Source organism: Ictidomys tridecemlineatus, chromosome 1, assembly GCF_052094955.1.
Source record: "Ictidomys tridecemlineatus isolate mIctTri1 chromosome 1, mIctTri1.hap1, whole genome shotgun sequence".
In the NCBI taxonomy this organism is placed as follows: Eukaryota; Metazoa; Chordata; class Mammalia; order Rodentia; family Sciuridae; genus Ictidomys; species Ictidomys tridecemlineatus.
In genome coordinates this window covers 128,034,013-128,049,369 of record NC_135477.1, presented here as the reverse complement: position 1 = coordinate 128,049,369, position 15,357 = coordinate 128,034,013, and the positions used below count along the sequence as shown (strand labels likewise).

Sequence of the window (15,357 nt, the reverse complement as noted above, 5' to 3'; positions counted from 1 at the left end):
AATCTACTGCCCACAAGCCTGTCACAAAAATAGAGTTAGACTCAACCCCCTGAAACCTGACCCTTTGCCTTATTTGGAAAGAACACTCCATGGAACTTCCTTCTGTGTCCCCCTCTATAATAAAGAATTCAGGTGGCTCAGTCTTTCCAATGGACTCCTAAGGTTGACAGCCATCACTGGACCCTGAGAAAAAGGTATTTTCTCTGTCTTTGTGTGATTATTTCATGCCAACCCAAATTCACCTGGAGGGACCCTGGATGATTTAGTTGCGTGGTGAGGCAAGCAAGTATTCATTTTCAAATATGTAAAAGTGTACAAATTGGACAGAATGGTAAACTTTGTGTGATGGTCTCACTGGCTCTGGGGGTTGATGGCCTCTTCAATATGGTTTTCTACTCTAAAGAGTACAGCATCCCAGAAGTCAGTATTCAGGATGAACATGCTTCCTCAGAGTAGGAGCTTTCCCATATGTGTTCTAGTGGAGCTGGGCCATGAGAAATCATGGTGGGTATCTAGAATAAAAATGGGCAGGAAAACCTTCTTTCTAGGAATAACTTCTTGGAATGAAAATATTCCCTTTAAGGGAACGCTGGAAAAGAGGCCAATATAAAGAACCAATATGTTCCAGAGATTAGTTCTCAATAAATAGAGTTCAGGAGAGGGTGACGTGTTCACTGGCATTTGTGTCTATGTGTGTGTAAGTACTGTGTGTGTGTGTGTGTGTGTGTGTGTGTATACGACACACACATATGTTTCTTGGAAACCATTTGGGATTTTCTTTTTTTTTTTTTTTTTACAAAATTTTCTCCTGAATAACAAGTATCATATTCAGAAGATAATAAATCTGATCTTAGAAACACAGATGAACAGAAGCCAAGATAAACTTTCTGTGGAGGCTCCTTTATTGAGGTGTAAAAAGAAGCCAGTCTTTCCATAAGACATGAGTTCATAAGGAAGAGCACAACTTTCTCTTTTCAGTTAAAGTGGCTCCGAATCTGGCTCCACCTGACCCAGAACATCAGCACAGACTGAAGGAAGTCAGTGAGAGCCCAGGGACACTGAACCATGAGGACATCACTGCTCTCTGTCCATGTTTATACAGAAGTCAGCAGTGTCCTTCGCGAAGAAATTGGACTTTTCCATTACTTTTCCTGTGGGAAGACATGATTAATAAGATTCATTAATACAAGAGGAAATCTTATAACATCTTATAGAAGAGTTTTTATCTACTACCTGAAATGATTTAGATTTGAGGTGTTCCCCAAAAGCTCACATGTGAGACAACACAAACTTGTCTAGAGGTGAAATGATTGGATTATGAGGGCCTTAACCCAATTGGAGAATTAATTCCCTGATAAGGATTAACTGAATGGTAAATGCAGGCAGACAGGGTGTGGCTGGAGGAGGTGGGCATTGCCAGGTGTGCCTTTGGGGTATACATTTTGTATCTGGTGAGTGAAGTCTCTCTGCTTCGTGATCATCATGCCCTGGTCTGCATTCCTTCATCACACATTTCCACCATGATGTTCTATCTCATCTCAGGCCCCAAGGAGTAGAATTGGCCATCTATGAACTGAGACCTCTGAAACCGTGAGGCTCCAAATAAGCTTCCTCCTCTAAAATTGTTCTTGCCAGGTCTTTTGATCACAACGGCAAAAATGCCGACTAAAATACAACCGTAGCTATTATGAGATAGAACCTTATTTTACAAATAGTGAGAAAACTGAGTTCCAACTGAAGTCATGCTCTTGCCACAGGCCATTTCTGCCAAAGACAGGAGCAAAATTCCCCAAGACAAGGGATAATTCCATTCTGTCTGCTGTCTGTGCAGATCACAGAGCCTGGCTGATCACCATGTCTTGACACAGCAAAGAGGAGGACTGTGACAGTGGAAGTTGAGGGGCTGGTCCTTCAGCTTTCTCTGGTTAGCAAGGCCTTTGATGGAACTGGACCTGTATTAGGGAGGACTTCTGCTCTGTCCTTTGAGTGTCCCTTGAATGCAGCTCATTACCTGGCCAAGGGCCCAGTGTGTCTATGTTAGAAAAATCTTTCCTTTTGTGAAATAAAACTTCCTAAATAGAAATAAATCTGTAGATATGTCCTTCTGGAATCAGTCCCAACTTGATATTCTAACTTGCTGAGATAATTACAGAGATGAAAAACTTAAGATCTAAAACAAGTCGCCAAAATCTAGTAGCTTAAAGAAGAGTTAAAAAAGATACCAAGTGGACTTAGCGTAAGACAGGAAGTGCTAATTTGCATGTCTTGCATCAAGAAAGTGACATCTGCCTAGTTAACATTTCTTCAAAAACATTGGGCTTGCCAAACAAAATACCTAAATAAAACATATCCTCGGGATTCTGGTCTAAGTACTGACAGCTGGCATCCCATATTTTAGATAAAAGAAAAACAATCATTTTGGTTCCCTACCCCCCAGTAAGGATACAGATACTTAGAGCCTCTAGGAAAGGGAGGATAAAGCAACCCAAACCACAGTAGTCTAAGAAACAAGCTGCATTAGGGTTATTATGTGCATCTTGGAAGCCATGTGGGAGTTCTAGACACTGTCTTCAAGTAGTGGCACCCCACTACTTAAAACTGAACTTGGGTTTAAAGACCACCCCAAATTGCCCACTTAATGCTTGTGGTGATTTCTGACTTGCCTTTGTAGGATCTCTGGGTTCAAGGACAGCAGTCTGAGAACTCATGGTTTCATTAGGTTCCCACAACTGACAGATAGGAATCGGAGGTTCAGTAATTGGATGGGAGCAGTCCCAGTTGACAGAAAGCAGGCCCAACCCTGGTCTGACTGAGCAACAGCCAGTTTTCTGACCCTATCAGTTACTCTGGGTGGAGATCAGTGTAGTTTATAGAGAGCTAAGCAGGCTCCTGGAAAGAGAATGGATTGTAGTTGAGAACCCTGGTCCCAGAACTTTTTCTTCCCATGTGATACTTACAAGGTCTCGATACACAAGTGACATTTATTTCCATATGTGATGTAGTCAGAACCACAAACTGGCATGTTTGTGATGGGGCAGGGGATGGCCACCACTGGGTACTTCTTGTAAATGCTGCAATCCACCTCCTGGTTAGACAGAACAGAATGCACTGCTCTTTACTCAGACCTCAAGCAGTGTGACCCTGGCTACAAGAACTAGAAGTTTCAGCTTAGATCTTCTGGTGTTGCTGAGGTTACTTTTATAAGTAATAATATCACCAATTTGATGAATTCTATTCTACTAGCACCATTTCTGTTTTTAATACTATACTCAGTTAGCAACTGATGAGCATTTCTGTGCCAGGCACTTAAATTTTACATGAATATTCTTTGTTTAATATTTAGAACAATTGAATAGGGAAAATTCTGCTGTTTCTTCTATTTCTGGATAGGGAAAGGAAAACTTAGAAAGAGATATTACTTGTATAACGTCAATGCTGGTAAGTGGTAAGATTGGATTGAAATCCAGAGCCTGGACAATTAATTGAGGTGCTTCTGTTCTGCCTCTCACATGTTTTTCCTTCCATGAAAATGTTACCAGTCTCTTGGCTGGAAATCAACTCTTTTCTTTAATTCTGGAGTTAATAAAATTTTTCAGCTATGGTCATATATATTTATGTCATATTTCTTCAACTACCTTATGTGAGCACTATTTTGTTGTCCGTGTTTGCCTCCCCATTTACGCTCCCCTAAACATGTAGAATTAATCATGCATCTATGTTTCACAAGTATTCATTGACTGACAGTCAACAGAAGTAGAAATCAAAGTATTATTTAACATACTCACTGTTTTTAAAGGTTGACTGGCAACTTCTGAAAGATACAGATGGAAATGTTAAGAACAGAACAAAGCCTTGAAATCTCATTAACTATTGTTAAGTTTTGTTCTCATTCCTTTGGCAGTGAGTCTCAGCACACTCCTCAACTATATGTAAAATCTCAGTTCTTTGCTGAGGAAGTGGAATGGCCAAAGGGTTAGGCAAGAGAATTATCTAAATATCCTTTCTTTATTAATGAAGGGCTGTCTTCTGGAGCTTGTAGTGCTTTTTATTGTGATTCAATGTCAATAATAGTAAGAAGTGCAGTGCTGCTTGTGACAAGGCTCCGTCTTTGCTATCCTCTCCCTCCCAATAGCCATAAAGGAATGTGATGGAATGCTTTATTTTAATCAGGCACATTTTTACCTTATAAAAGTCTAATTGTTTATTCTTGATCTCTGGATATGTGTTTTATTTTGATGCCCCTGTATTGATTTGGGAAGACACTTGAGTTTTCTTGCATCTCTGCACTAATAATAGTATCTAATAACACAGACAACTTCCATTGTCCTTATAAAATGGAAGACTTAGGAAAAATTAGTTTTTTTTTTTAAATCCATGGATGCAAATAAGAATCTTTGAAAAGGAAAACATTAGATCCAACTCCCTCAAGCTCCAGTTGAAACAAGAGTTTCGCTTTAGCCAGAGATTTTTTTTTTTTGCTTACAAACCAGCACACTTTAAATCTACCCAACTACACATTTCTCTCAGACACTCACATCCCAGGAGGGATTATTTGGGAAATCTGCTAATGGCTGTGTGGAACACTATTCCCCCTTAACTCACCTGAGCTGCTGCAGAAATAGGTCACTGTGCAGAGCAGAAGGAGACCCCCAGTGATCTTCATGGTGCCAGTGGCTATGTCACAGAGGCTGCCCAGAGACAATCACACCACTGCCATGCCCTAGGAAAGGGATCGTGTTTATATGGCCTGCCTTGGATTCTCCACCTTCCCTGTGAGGTCATCCAGACACAGTGTTGGCACTGAAAGGATCTCAAAGCAGGTCACACCCAGGCGATGTTGCAGTCACTTAATTGTTACTTCCTATTTGACCAATAAGTTGGTTATTTAAGGTGAGAGGTATACTTCTGACTGTTACTTAGAATTCTAAAGTTCACATAGAAGTGTTTAACTATTTCACTTATTATGAAATAAGTGAAAAATTCAAGCTTTCTTTATTTTACTAATGGAAAATATCAAGCCCAGACTACTCAGGCTATACCTGTGTTTATATTTTGGCTCCTGGGAAATATATTTTTAAAAAACCTTTTGAAGCAATGCATATATAAAGAAAATGGGACCTGATGAAAGGTATAGGGGCTTTAGCATTTATGAGGCTGGAAGAGGGTCATTGCCATATTACTTTTGACATCTTCTAGCAGTGTGGTCTTGGATAAGTCATTTATAAGCCATGAGACCATATCAGTCAGAAAAGCTTGCTTGGACTGTGGTAACACAGCCCTGAGATTTCATGACTTATAACAATATAAATGGGTTCCCACATATGGTAGGGAGCTGATATGCTGTGTTCTCTTCCCTTTGGCTGCCAAGTGGACTGAGGACTGCTTGGAATATTGCTATAAGGTGAAGCAAAGTCATAATCCTGAGAACATGCCTTCTCATCAGTGAGATATGCATCCCAGCTCAGAAGCAACACCACTACCATTTCCCCTCTGTCACTGACTGGCCTTTCCCAACCACAGAGATTACTTGTCTTCTGAAGGCCAGAAGGGGGAGATCTGGAAGTAGCTGGCAAACAGCCCAGAGATCACACCACAGTCTAAGTTTCATCGTCTGTCCAGTGAGGTCTGTTGTTAGCCATAACACAGTTATGTAATTGGAACCTATTATGTGAAATTCTGTCCTATAGCACAGTACATTTGATTATGGTATCATGATTATTGATTTTGTCAATGAGCAGCCCAGAGTCAATTCTATGAATTGCTTGCATTGGCCAGGCACAATTGCCCAAAGAACTTCTCTTATCTTTCGAGCTTAGGGACATGTGTATGAAAACCTGGGGGAAGGCAATAGACTGTTCTATCAGTCCGTTGCTTAGCAGGTTTATTTAGTACATTCTGAAACGCAGCATTAACAAAACATATTATGTAAATAATAAATGACACAGAAGGACCTGCTCAAGTTTGAACTCTTTTATCTTATGCAAGCAATATAATCTTGTGGTTAAGAACATAGGCATTGAGTCTAGTGGATCTCATTTGCAACCTTCCTCTGAAAAATATGATTGTGTGCCTTTGAATGTGTAGGTTACCTCTAGATAGTTTAATTTCCTTACCTCTAAAACAGATATTTATCACCCAGGGTGTTTTTGTGTGTTAAGTAAATCTTCATAGACACACACACACACACACACACACACACACATGCTCACACATACACAGAATCATGTATTACTTAACAATGGGAGATGTGTTAAGAAACATGGGTAGTTAGGCAATTTAGTTAATGTGTAAACATTATAGAGTGAAATTACATAAACGTACATGACCCAGCCTACTACACACTTAGGCTATTTATAGTACACATACTATTGCTCCCAGGGCCTTCTGAACAAAACATAAAATTAATCAAGCACAAGAGAAAATGATGCAATTAAGAGCCACAGTAAGCAAGAGATCCTTGAGACTGTAGCAGGCATCCCAAAGCATATTATTTTACAGTTATCTTTTTTATATAAGTAGGATCATATGGTAAAATAATGATAAAAGTGTATAGGATAGTAAATACATACACCAGTACCATTATCACTTATTATTGTTAATGAGTATTATGTGCTGCATATAATTGTATATCCTACACTTTATAAGAGTGGTGCTGCAGTAGAGCTATTTATTATAACAGCTCACCACAGATGTTCCTAATGCTTTCACTCTGACATTATTATGGCCATACCATTTCTAGGTGATGGGGAATTTTCAGCTCCAGTGTAATCTTATGGGACCACAGTCATATATGTGATGTGTTGTTGACTAATACATTGCTATCCTGTGCATGGCTTAATATATAACAATCTGTTAGGGATGTGAATGTGTGATGAACGTGTATGTATCAGGGTGTCAAGCTCATAATTAGATCTGCATATAGGTAGCTGATGGTATGGAACATGAACTCTTTGAAGAAAGAATTTTTATTACCCTAATTTTACCAGTGAGTAAGTTAAGGCTCAGAGGATTTAAGTCATCTTCCCAAGATCATGACACCAATTAGTGGAGGAGACTATGGAGTTCAGCCATGGAAAAAAAGTGAAGCGAAGGTTCTAATAAGGAAAGGTAATTGTCAGTTTTATTTTATTGAAAGTATGAAGATAATGAATAATGAGAAAAAACTATTATGTTTTAAGTTGAAGTGTATTTATGCACTCTGAAAATGTATTCTTAGCAAAGAGATGTAGGAATGGATTGAGGGGTGATCAGGAGTATGTGTGAATGTAGGGTTGTAAGTTATGTTTTTAGAAGATTGGTATATTGGTTTTCAAAAAAAGAGGAATGAAAAAGAAGCAGAGACTTCAACAAGGTCTGAGTAGATTGCATATGTCTTAAAATCAAAGGCAAAAAGAAAAGAAATGTAAAATACATAAGGGAGGGTGGCTAACTAGAGGCTGTTGAGGGGTAGGGAACAATATTAAGAGCACAGATGAAGCACTGTTCCCATTGACACAGAGAGAAGACAAGTGCACAGATGAATGTGGTTACTGATATTTTAATAGGTAGAGAAAGAGGGACAAGGGAGACCCATTGTAGGGCAGACTTGGGTAATTGAGTGCTGGGGTTTCTTTCTGCAGTGGAAAAATTGAGATGGCTTGGTAGCTTGGGAAAGAGGGAGAAGGCATGGCACAGTCATTGATGGGAATATATCAGACAGTTAACAGTGGATATAAAACTGATGGCCACTAGAAAAATTTAGCACTCTTAGTACCATGCTCTGTATTTTTCCCAAAGTTCATTATGACACTAAATGATAATTGAAGAACAGTGATTTTATGCCTAGGAAATGAGTATGTCAGAGATTTGAGGGGACCATAAAGACTGTGTTAGGAGGTAGCAAGCTTTGCAAGAGAGTCAAGTATTCTGAAAGATTCTGATGGACTATGCAAATTATAAACCTTTTTGTGTTTAGAGGTCAAGGTTTAGGCAAAACGTAAACCTAGTAGGTGTGGAAAGCATGAAGGATTATTTACACAGGTTGTGGCTAAAGGGCAAAGTGACAGATTTAATTTCTCAGGGGTGAGGCTGAGTTAATGATCCTCCAGATGTATTCAAAGATAAGGCACATGAAGTTTGGGTGGAGATGAAGTTCTCTAAATTTAAAAGGATGAGAAAATACGAGTGAGGTCAAGGGATTAGGAGTAGTGTTGCTTTGGGTTTTGGCAGCTATTTATAGGGAGAGGAAATTTTCATGTTGGACACCAAGCCATGAAAGGTCTTTTGGAGATGAGGAATGAGTCTGGGAAGATAAAATGAGTCCATTTCAGGCTGCGGGTAGCTTGTTTATTCCTTCTTATATTCCTGCAGAGGTGGGGGCATAAACTTGAGCTTTGTAAGAGGATCTATCATGGAGGCAGGCTCATCCTGGGGAGGGCAGAAAAACAGAAAAGTGAAATAAGAGTTTGAGAGTACTGGAGATTTCTTTTCCAATAGATTGGGGTCAGGAGGGAGCAGGATGGTTCCTTAAAGGGATAGAGAAACACGAGGGAGTTAAGTTGAAGTAGAGCCTGAACCAGTTATTCCTGGGTCAGTAAGTTGAAGGGACAGAGAGAACCCAGAACCATAGCTAAGGTAGTAATCCAGGGACAGAACAGTGGCTGTAGGAATGGAATATCATCAGGAAAACAACCATATTGAGTATTTACTATGTGCTAGAACTGTGCTATGCCTGCTATGTGCTCTATCTCATTTAACACTTAAAGCAATCTTAAGAAACAAATTTGGTAATTCCCCTTGTTATTCAGCTGAGGAATCAGGGACTTAGAGAAGTAGCTAGTTTAAGCTGAAGGGCCAGTATTTTTTAGTTATTTTGATGTATTTCTTTTAAATCTGAATCTAAGAAGTAGATTTGGAGACACATTGATTATGAAATAATAGGAGTAAAACTGGCAGAACCAGAAAAGTCAGGAAGGACAACTAATGTTTTTCAGTATTTTTATTAGTACATTATAGCTATGCATAATATTGGGTTTATTTTGATATACTCATACTTTTATGTAATATGATTTGCTCCATTTCGACCCTTAGTATTCCACCTTTTCTCTCTTCCCTGCTCTTCCTCTACTCTTACTGTTCTTCCTTTTATTTTTATTTTGCTATTTAATTGGTGCTCTATAGACATTCATAAAAGTAGAATTCACTGTGGCATAGTCATGTTTGTACATAGCATAGTTTGGTCAATTTCATTCAGTAGCTCCTCCCTTTTCCTGTGCCCCTTCCTCAGTCCTCTCCCTCTACACCACTGTGGTCCTTTCTATTTTCATGGTACTCCATCCTCCCCACTTAATATCTTATTTCTCTCTAGCTTCCACTTTTGACCCTTGACTTTTTGAGTTCACTTAGCATGATGTTTTCCAATTCCTTCCATTTACCTGCAAATGCCTTAATTGCATTCTTCTCTATGGCTGAGTAGAACTTCATTGTGTATATATATCACATTTTCTTTATCCATTTTTCTGTTGATGGGCACCCATCTTGGTTCCTTAACGTAGCTCTAGTGAATTGTGCTGCTATAAACATTGATATGCAGGTATTACTAGAGTATACTGATTTTTATTCTTTTGGGAAAATGCCAAAGAGTGGAATAGCTGGGTCATATGGTAATTTTATTCATAGTCTTTTGAGGACTGTCCACATTGCTCTCCAGAGTGATTCTACTAATTTGCAGTCCCACTATATAGGAGTGTACCTTTTCCCCACATCCTTTCCAGCATTTATTATTATGTGTGTTCTTGAAAAATGCCATTCTGCCTTCAGTGAGATGAAATCTCAGTATAGTTTTGATTTGCAATTTTCTTCACTGATGGGGGTGTTGAAACATTTTTATCATATATTTTTGGGCCATTTATATATTTTTCTTTTGAAAATTATCTGTTTAGTCCATTTGCCCATACACCTCCTTTTTTATTTTTATTTTTTTAGTTGTCAGTGAACCTTTATTTTATTTATTTATATGCAATACTGAGAATCAAACCCAGTGCCTCATACATGCTAGAGGAGCACTCTACCACTGTGCCCCAGCCCCAACCTATTGCTCCTTTATTGACTGGGCTATTTGTTATTGTGATATTAAACTTTTTGAGTCCTTTATATAGTCTGGTTATTAACTGCCTGACAGGGGGTAGCTGGCCAAGGTTTTCTCCCATTCTGTAGCCCCTCTCTTCACATTCTCTGTTTCCTTTGCCATGCAGAAGCTTTTTAATTTGATGCCGTCCCACTTATTAATTAGGTGTAGGTATGCTTGATCTTAAAGCATACTATACCTAATTAATAAGGGACAGCATCAAATTAAAACCTGGGAATAAATCTAAACAAGAAGGTAAATGATCTCTATGATAAAAACTGTAAAACATTGAAGAAGTTGAAGAATACCTGAGAAGATGGAAATACCACCAATATTCTTAGATAGGAAGAATGAATATTTTCAAAATGGCCATATTACCATAAGTGATGTACAAATTCAGTGCAATCCCTATCCAAATGCCAAAGATATTCTTCACAAAACTGGAAAAAACAGTCAGAAATTTTATTTGGAAGAATAAAAGGACCTAACTAGGCAAAACAATCTGAGTAATTCAAATGAGGCTGAAACCATCACAATACCTGATCTCCAGCTATACTACAGAGCTGTAGTAACAAAAACAGTGTAGAATTGGTGTCAGAACATGAAGACCAATAGAATAGAATGGAGGACGCAGGGATAAATCCACATATCTATTGCCATCTTTTTCTATTCCCTACTTTTTCCTTCAGTGTCTCCTGCCCATAGTGATTGCTTATTTTAGTCAGGCCCACCTTTCACCCTATCAATACTTACACAAATTCATTTCTTCCTACTGCACTATTTTGCCTCATCCCATTAGCAATGACAAAAAAATTAAGTTCAGAATGTAAGAATGGGGGAAGTGTGATTCTTGAATTTTACCTTTATTTATTTTTTCTATTGTAGAGCCACTTATCTGCTGGGTATGATTTCTGAAAACTCTACCATATGCTTGAAACAATGAAGAGAACCAAACCCTAAATAAACTTTTTTTTCCCTGTACGTCCATACCTATAATAATTTTTTTATAAGTTAGGTACATTAAAAAAATTTGGTATCTGGTAATAAAATAGAATAGTTATGACAATATACTGAAATAAAAATTACGCAAAGGCAATTTCTCTCTTGCTCTTTCTTTAAGTATCTTATTATACAGTACTCACTCTTTTTCTTGTGATGATGTGAGATGATATAATGCTGATACGATGAGATGAGATGAAGTGAATGATCTAGACATTGTGATGTTGCACCAGGCTCTTGAGTAAGGGTTACTTGAATACAAGCACTGCAATACTAAGATAGCCCATCAGATAACATGGAGTGATTAATAACAACCTAATAAGTAACTAATGGGAGGGTAATGTATACAGAATGGATATTCTGGATAAAGGGATGATTCATGTCCTAGTTGAGCTGGAGCAGATCAGTGAGAAATTTTATCATTCTACTTAGAATAGTTTGCAACTTAAAATATACAAATTGTTTATTTCATACATTTTTTCATTTAATATTATTGTACTCTGAATAACTGAATAATTTAAAACCACAAAAAGGGAAACTGGATGAGGGGTGGGTACTGCCTTTACTCTCTCTATTAATTTGTTTTCTATTATTACAACAAATTACCTGAGGCTGGGCAATTATAAGGAAAATGGGTGTTACTTAGATCACAGTTTTGGAAGCTGAAAGCCCAAATGCTCGTTCTGGTGAGAACACAACTAGCTACATCACCTCATATCAGATGGCATCATGGTGGGAGAACATGTGAGAAATACGGAGGTTGTATAATGAGACAGGAAGTCAGACTACAGAGAGGGGTCAATTTCTGCCTCTTTAAGCTCCCACTGCCTCTCAACCTTACACACTGAAGATGCAGTGTCTAGCACATGAAACTTTGGGGAATATACTCCAACTATACCCAAGCCATGGCCCAGTCTGTGTAAATAATAGGGTTTATTTGGTTATTAAGTTTGTGTGCTAGTGTTTGTTTCCTTATTTTTTCTACATAAAAATAAAAAAATTAAAAAGTAAAGAATATATAACCCCTGTTTAAGTTGAGAGTGAGAAAATTGACACTGTAATAACTCAAGAAAATGGTTTCAAAGCGTTAGTCATATAATAAACTCTGATTCCCATTTAAGTGCTAAATCTAATCCTTACCTCTTCTCAATCTAATGACATGTGCCCCATTTCAGGGCTGCCTCAAATAACATCAATAAACTGCAAAACTCTTCCAAGCTCATTTTCCTCCTATTATGTCTACACTATTCAGTCTAAAACACAAATAAGACCACAGCACACTCCTTCTTATAGGTGCCATTAGCTCCTATTTATTTATTTGAGTGTTTTTTAAAAGTTTGTTCTAATTAATTAAAACATAACAGTAGAATGCATTTTGATACATCATACATAAATGGATTATAACTTCTCATTTGTCTGGTTGAACATGATGTAGAATTCTACTGTAGAATGGTTGTGTAATCATATAGGTACACAGGGTAATATTGTCTGAGTTATTCTACTATCTTTCCTACCCTCATACCCCCTACCCTCCCTTCACTCCCCTTTATCTAATCCAGAGTACCTCTATTTTTCCCTACCCAACCCTTATTGTGAATTAGCATTTGCATATCAGAGAAAACACGCTTCCTTTGTTTTGGGGGGGATTGGCTTATTTCTCTTTGCATGATATTCTCCAGCTCCATCCATTTACCGGCAAATGCCATAATTGAATTCTTCTTTAAGGCTGAGTAATATTCCATTGTGTATATATACCACATTTTCTTTATCCATTCATCTGTTCAAGGGCATCAAGTTTGGGTCTATGGTTTGGCTATTGTGAATTGAGCTGCTATAAATATTAATGTGGCTGTATCATTGTAGCATGCTGATTTTAAGTCATTTGGGTATAAACTGAGGAGTGGTATAGCTGAGTCAAATGCTGGTTTCATTCCAAGTTTTCTGAGAAATCTCTGTACTGCATTCCATAATGGTTGCACCAATTTGCAGTTCCACCATCAATGTATGAGTGTACCTTTCCCCTCACATCTTGCCAACATTTCTTGTTGTTTTTATTCTTCAAACAAGATAACAAAATAGCATACAGTCTATTTAAAACAAATATATTTTATTCAGAATACGATAATAAAATAGCATGCAGTTTATTTAAAACAAATACATTTTATTCAGACAAGATAATAACAGAGTGCAGTTTATTTAAAACAAACATTTTGTTAAGATCAAGTTAATAAAATAATGTGCAGTTTATTTAAAACAAATGCATTTTATTCAGAACAAGATAATAAAATAGCATGTTGTTTGTATTCTTGATATTTGCCATTCTGACTGGAGTGAGATGAAATCTTAGAGTAGTTTGATTTTGTATTTCTCTAATTGCTGTAGATGTTGAACATATTTTTTTATATATTTGTTGATTGATTATATTTCTTCTGTGAAATGTGTGTTCAGTCTCTTTAACCATTTATTGATTGGATGTGAAGAGAAAGTCTACAGAATGGGAGTGAATCTTTTTTTTTTTGTGTGTGTGTGTGTGTGTGTGTGTGTGTATGTGTGTTACATTGTTTAGGTTCTTCATATATCCTTGATATTAATTCTCTGTTTGAGGTGCACGTGGTAAAGATTTTCTCCCATTCTGTAGACTCTCTCTTCACATTATTGATTGTTTCCTTTGCTGAGAAGAATCTTTTTAGTTTGAATCTATCCCATTTATTGATTCTTGATTTTACTTGTGCTTTAGGAGTCTTGTTAAGGAAGTCAGTTCCTAAGCTGACATGAAAGATTTGGGCCTACTTTTTCTTCTATTAGGTGCAGGGTCTCTGTTCTAGTGCCTAAGTCTTCGATCTACTTTGAGTTGAGCTTTGTGCATGGTGAGAGATAGGGGTTTAATTTCATTTTGCTACATATAAATTTCCAGTTTTCCCCAAACCATTTGTTGACAAGGTTATCTTTTCTCCAATAAATGTTTTTGGCACCTTTGTCTAGTATGAAATAATTGTATTTATGTGGATTTGTCTCTGTGTCTTCTATTCTATACCATTGGTCTATGAGTCTGTTTTGGTGCCAATACCATACTGTTTTTGTTATTACCATATAACCAGCTATACTACTTTTGGTATTTAGCCTAAAGAATTAGTCATCATACTATAATAATGTATGCATACCTCTGTTTATAGTAGCACAATCACAATAGACAAACTATGGAATCAACCATAGGTATCCATCAACAGATGAATGACTAAAGAAAATGTGGTATATATGCACAATGAAATGTTATTCAGCCATAAAGAAAAATGGAATTATGTTATTTGCAGGGAAATGGATGAAACTAGAGACCATTATGTAAGTGAAATAAACCAAATTCAGAAGGTTGAGGGTTGTGTTTTCTCTTATATGTGGAAGCTAGAGAGGAAAAAATAAAAGAAAGGTATGTGTGTGTTTGGCTTCTTATGAAAATCAGAGGGAAATCTAGAGAACAGGGACTGTTTGAGGGAGGAGAAGAGGGAAAGGAAAAATACTGGGGAAGAATATTGACCAAATTATATTGTTATATTGTATGCATGTAAGAATATGTAACAAATCATTAGATACAACTATAATTAAACCAATAAAAATATGAAAAAAATTAGAACTTGTCACTTAGTTACAAAAATGGTTTTTGATAGGTGTTTTACATTATATATGTTGAAGATCTTAAAGAAAATCACCTTAAAGAAAAATTATTAATTATAGTACTTTTTAATTTGTTTGATATAATCATATAGTATTTTAAATTATTTAATAAGGACAGAGTAATATATCCTTTTTGGATGTCAAAAATATCTTAAATTAATATTCTTTTTTAATATATTATTTTAGTTATAGAGGCACACAATACCTTTATTGTATTTATTTATGTGGTGCTGAGGATGGAACCCAGTGCTTCACACCTGCTAGGTGAGCTCTCTACCACTGAGCCACAGCCCCAACCCAATTAAAATTCTTTATCAGAAAATCCACAGCATTGTAAAGAAGTAAAGATGAAATGTCAACTTTTAGATTTGTGTAGTTATACCCTCTAAGTTGTTCTTTGCTGTTTATGAAATGGTTATTTAATGGGAATTGGAGTGAAGTTCTTTACTATGAAAATCGCCCTTATGGTTTTGTTTCCACACCAAAAGAATTCTTTTAAAAAAAATGATAAGGAGAAATGAGACAGATCTTGAGCTTGAGCCTTGATGTAGGAGATGGTCTCGGGGAAAAAGAAAAGCATTAAA

At 37.0% G+C, this 15,357-nt stretch overlaps 1 protein-coding gene across 1 annotated transcript; it reads right to left on the bottom strand.

Annotated features, from left to right (window-relative positions):
* Window positions 1-983: 983 nt before the first annotated feature.
* On the bottom strand, window positions 984-4,700 carry LOC101974379 (serine protease inhibitor Kazal-type 7). Its single transcript, XM_078020674.1, has 3 exons — window positions 4,603-4,700; window positions 2,958-3,108; window positions 984-1,151 (listed from the first exon to the last, which is right to left on the bottom strand). Exons 1-3 carry the CDS (start codon window positions 4,661-4,663, stop codon window positions 1,106-1,108), a joined length of 258 nt encoding a protein of 85 aa, XP_077876800.1. The 5' UTR covers window positions 4,664-4,700; the 3' UTR covers window positions 984-1,105.
* Between the last annotated feature and the right edge of the window lie 10,657 nt (window positions 4,701-15,357).

Bases quoted from the DNA above. Each gene is read 5' to 3' on its own strand.
- LOC101974379 (XM_078020674.1), bottom strand. From the start codon at position 4,663: ATGAAGATCACTGGGGGTCTCCTTCTGCTCTGCACAGTGACCTATTTC. The intron at 3,109-4,602 runs GTGAGTTAAGGG...AGTAAAGAGCAG, and splicing joins CTATTTCTGCAGCAGCTCAG to TGCATTCTGTTCTGTCTAAC. The intron at 1,152-2,957 runs GTAAGTATCACA...GTCTTCCCACAG, and splicing joins CACTTGTGTATCGAGACCTT to GAAAAGTAATGGAAAAGTCC.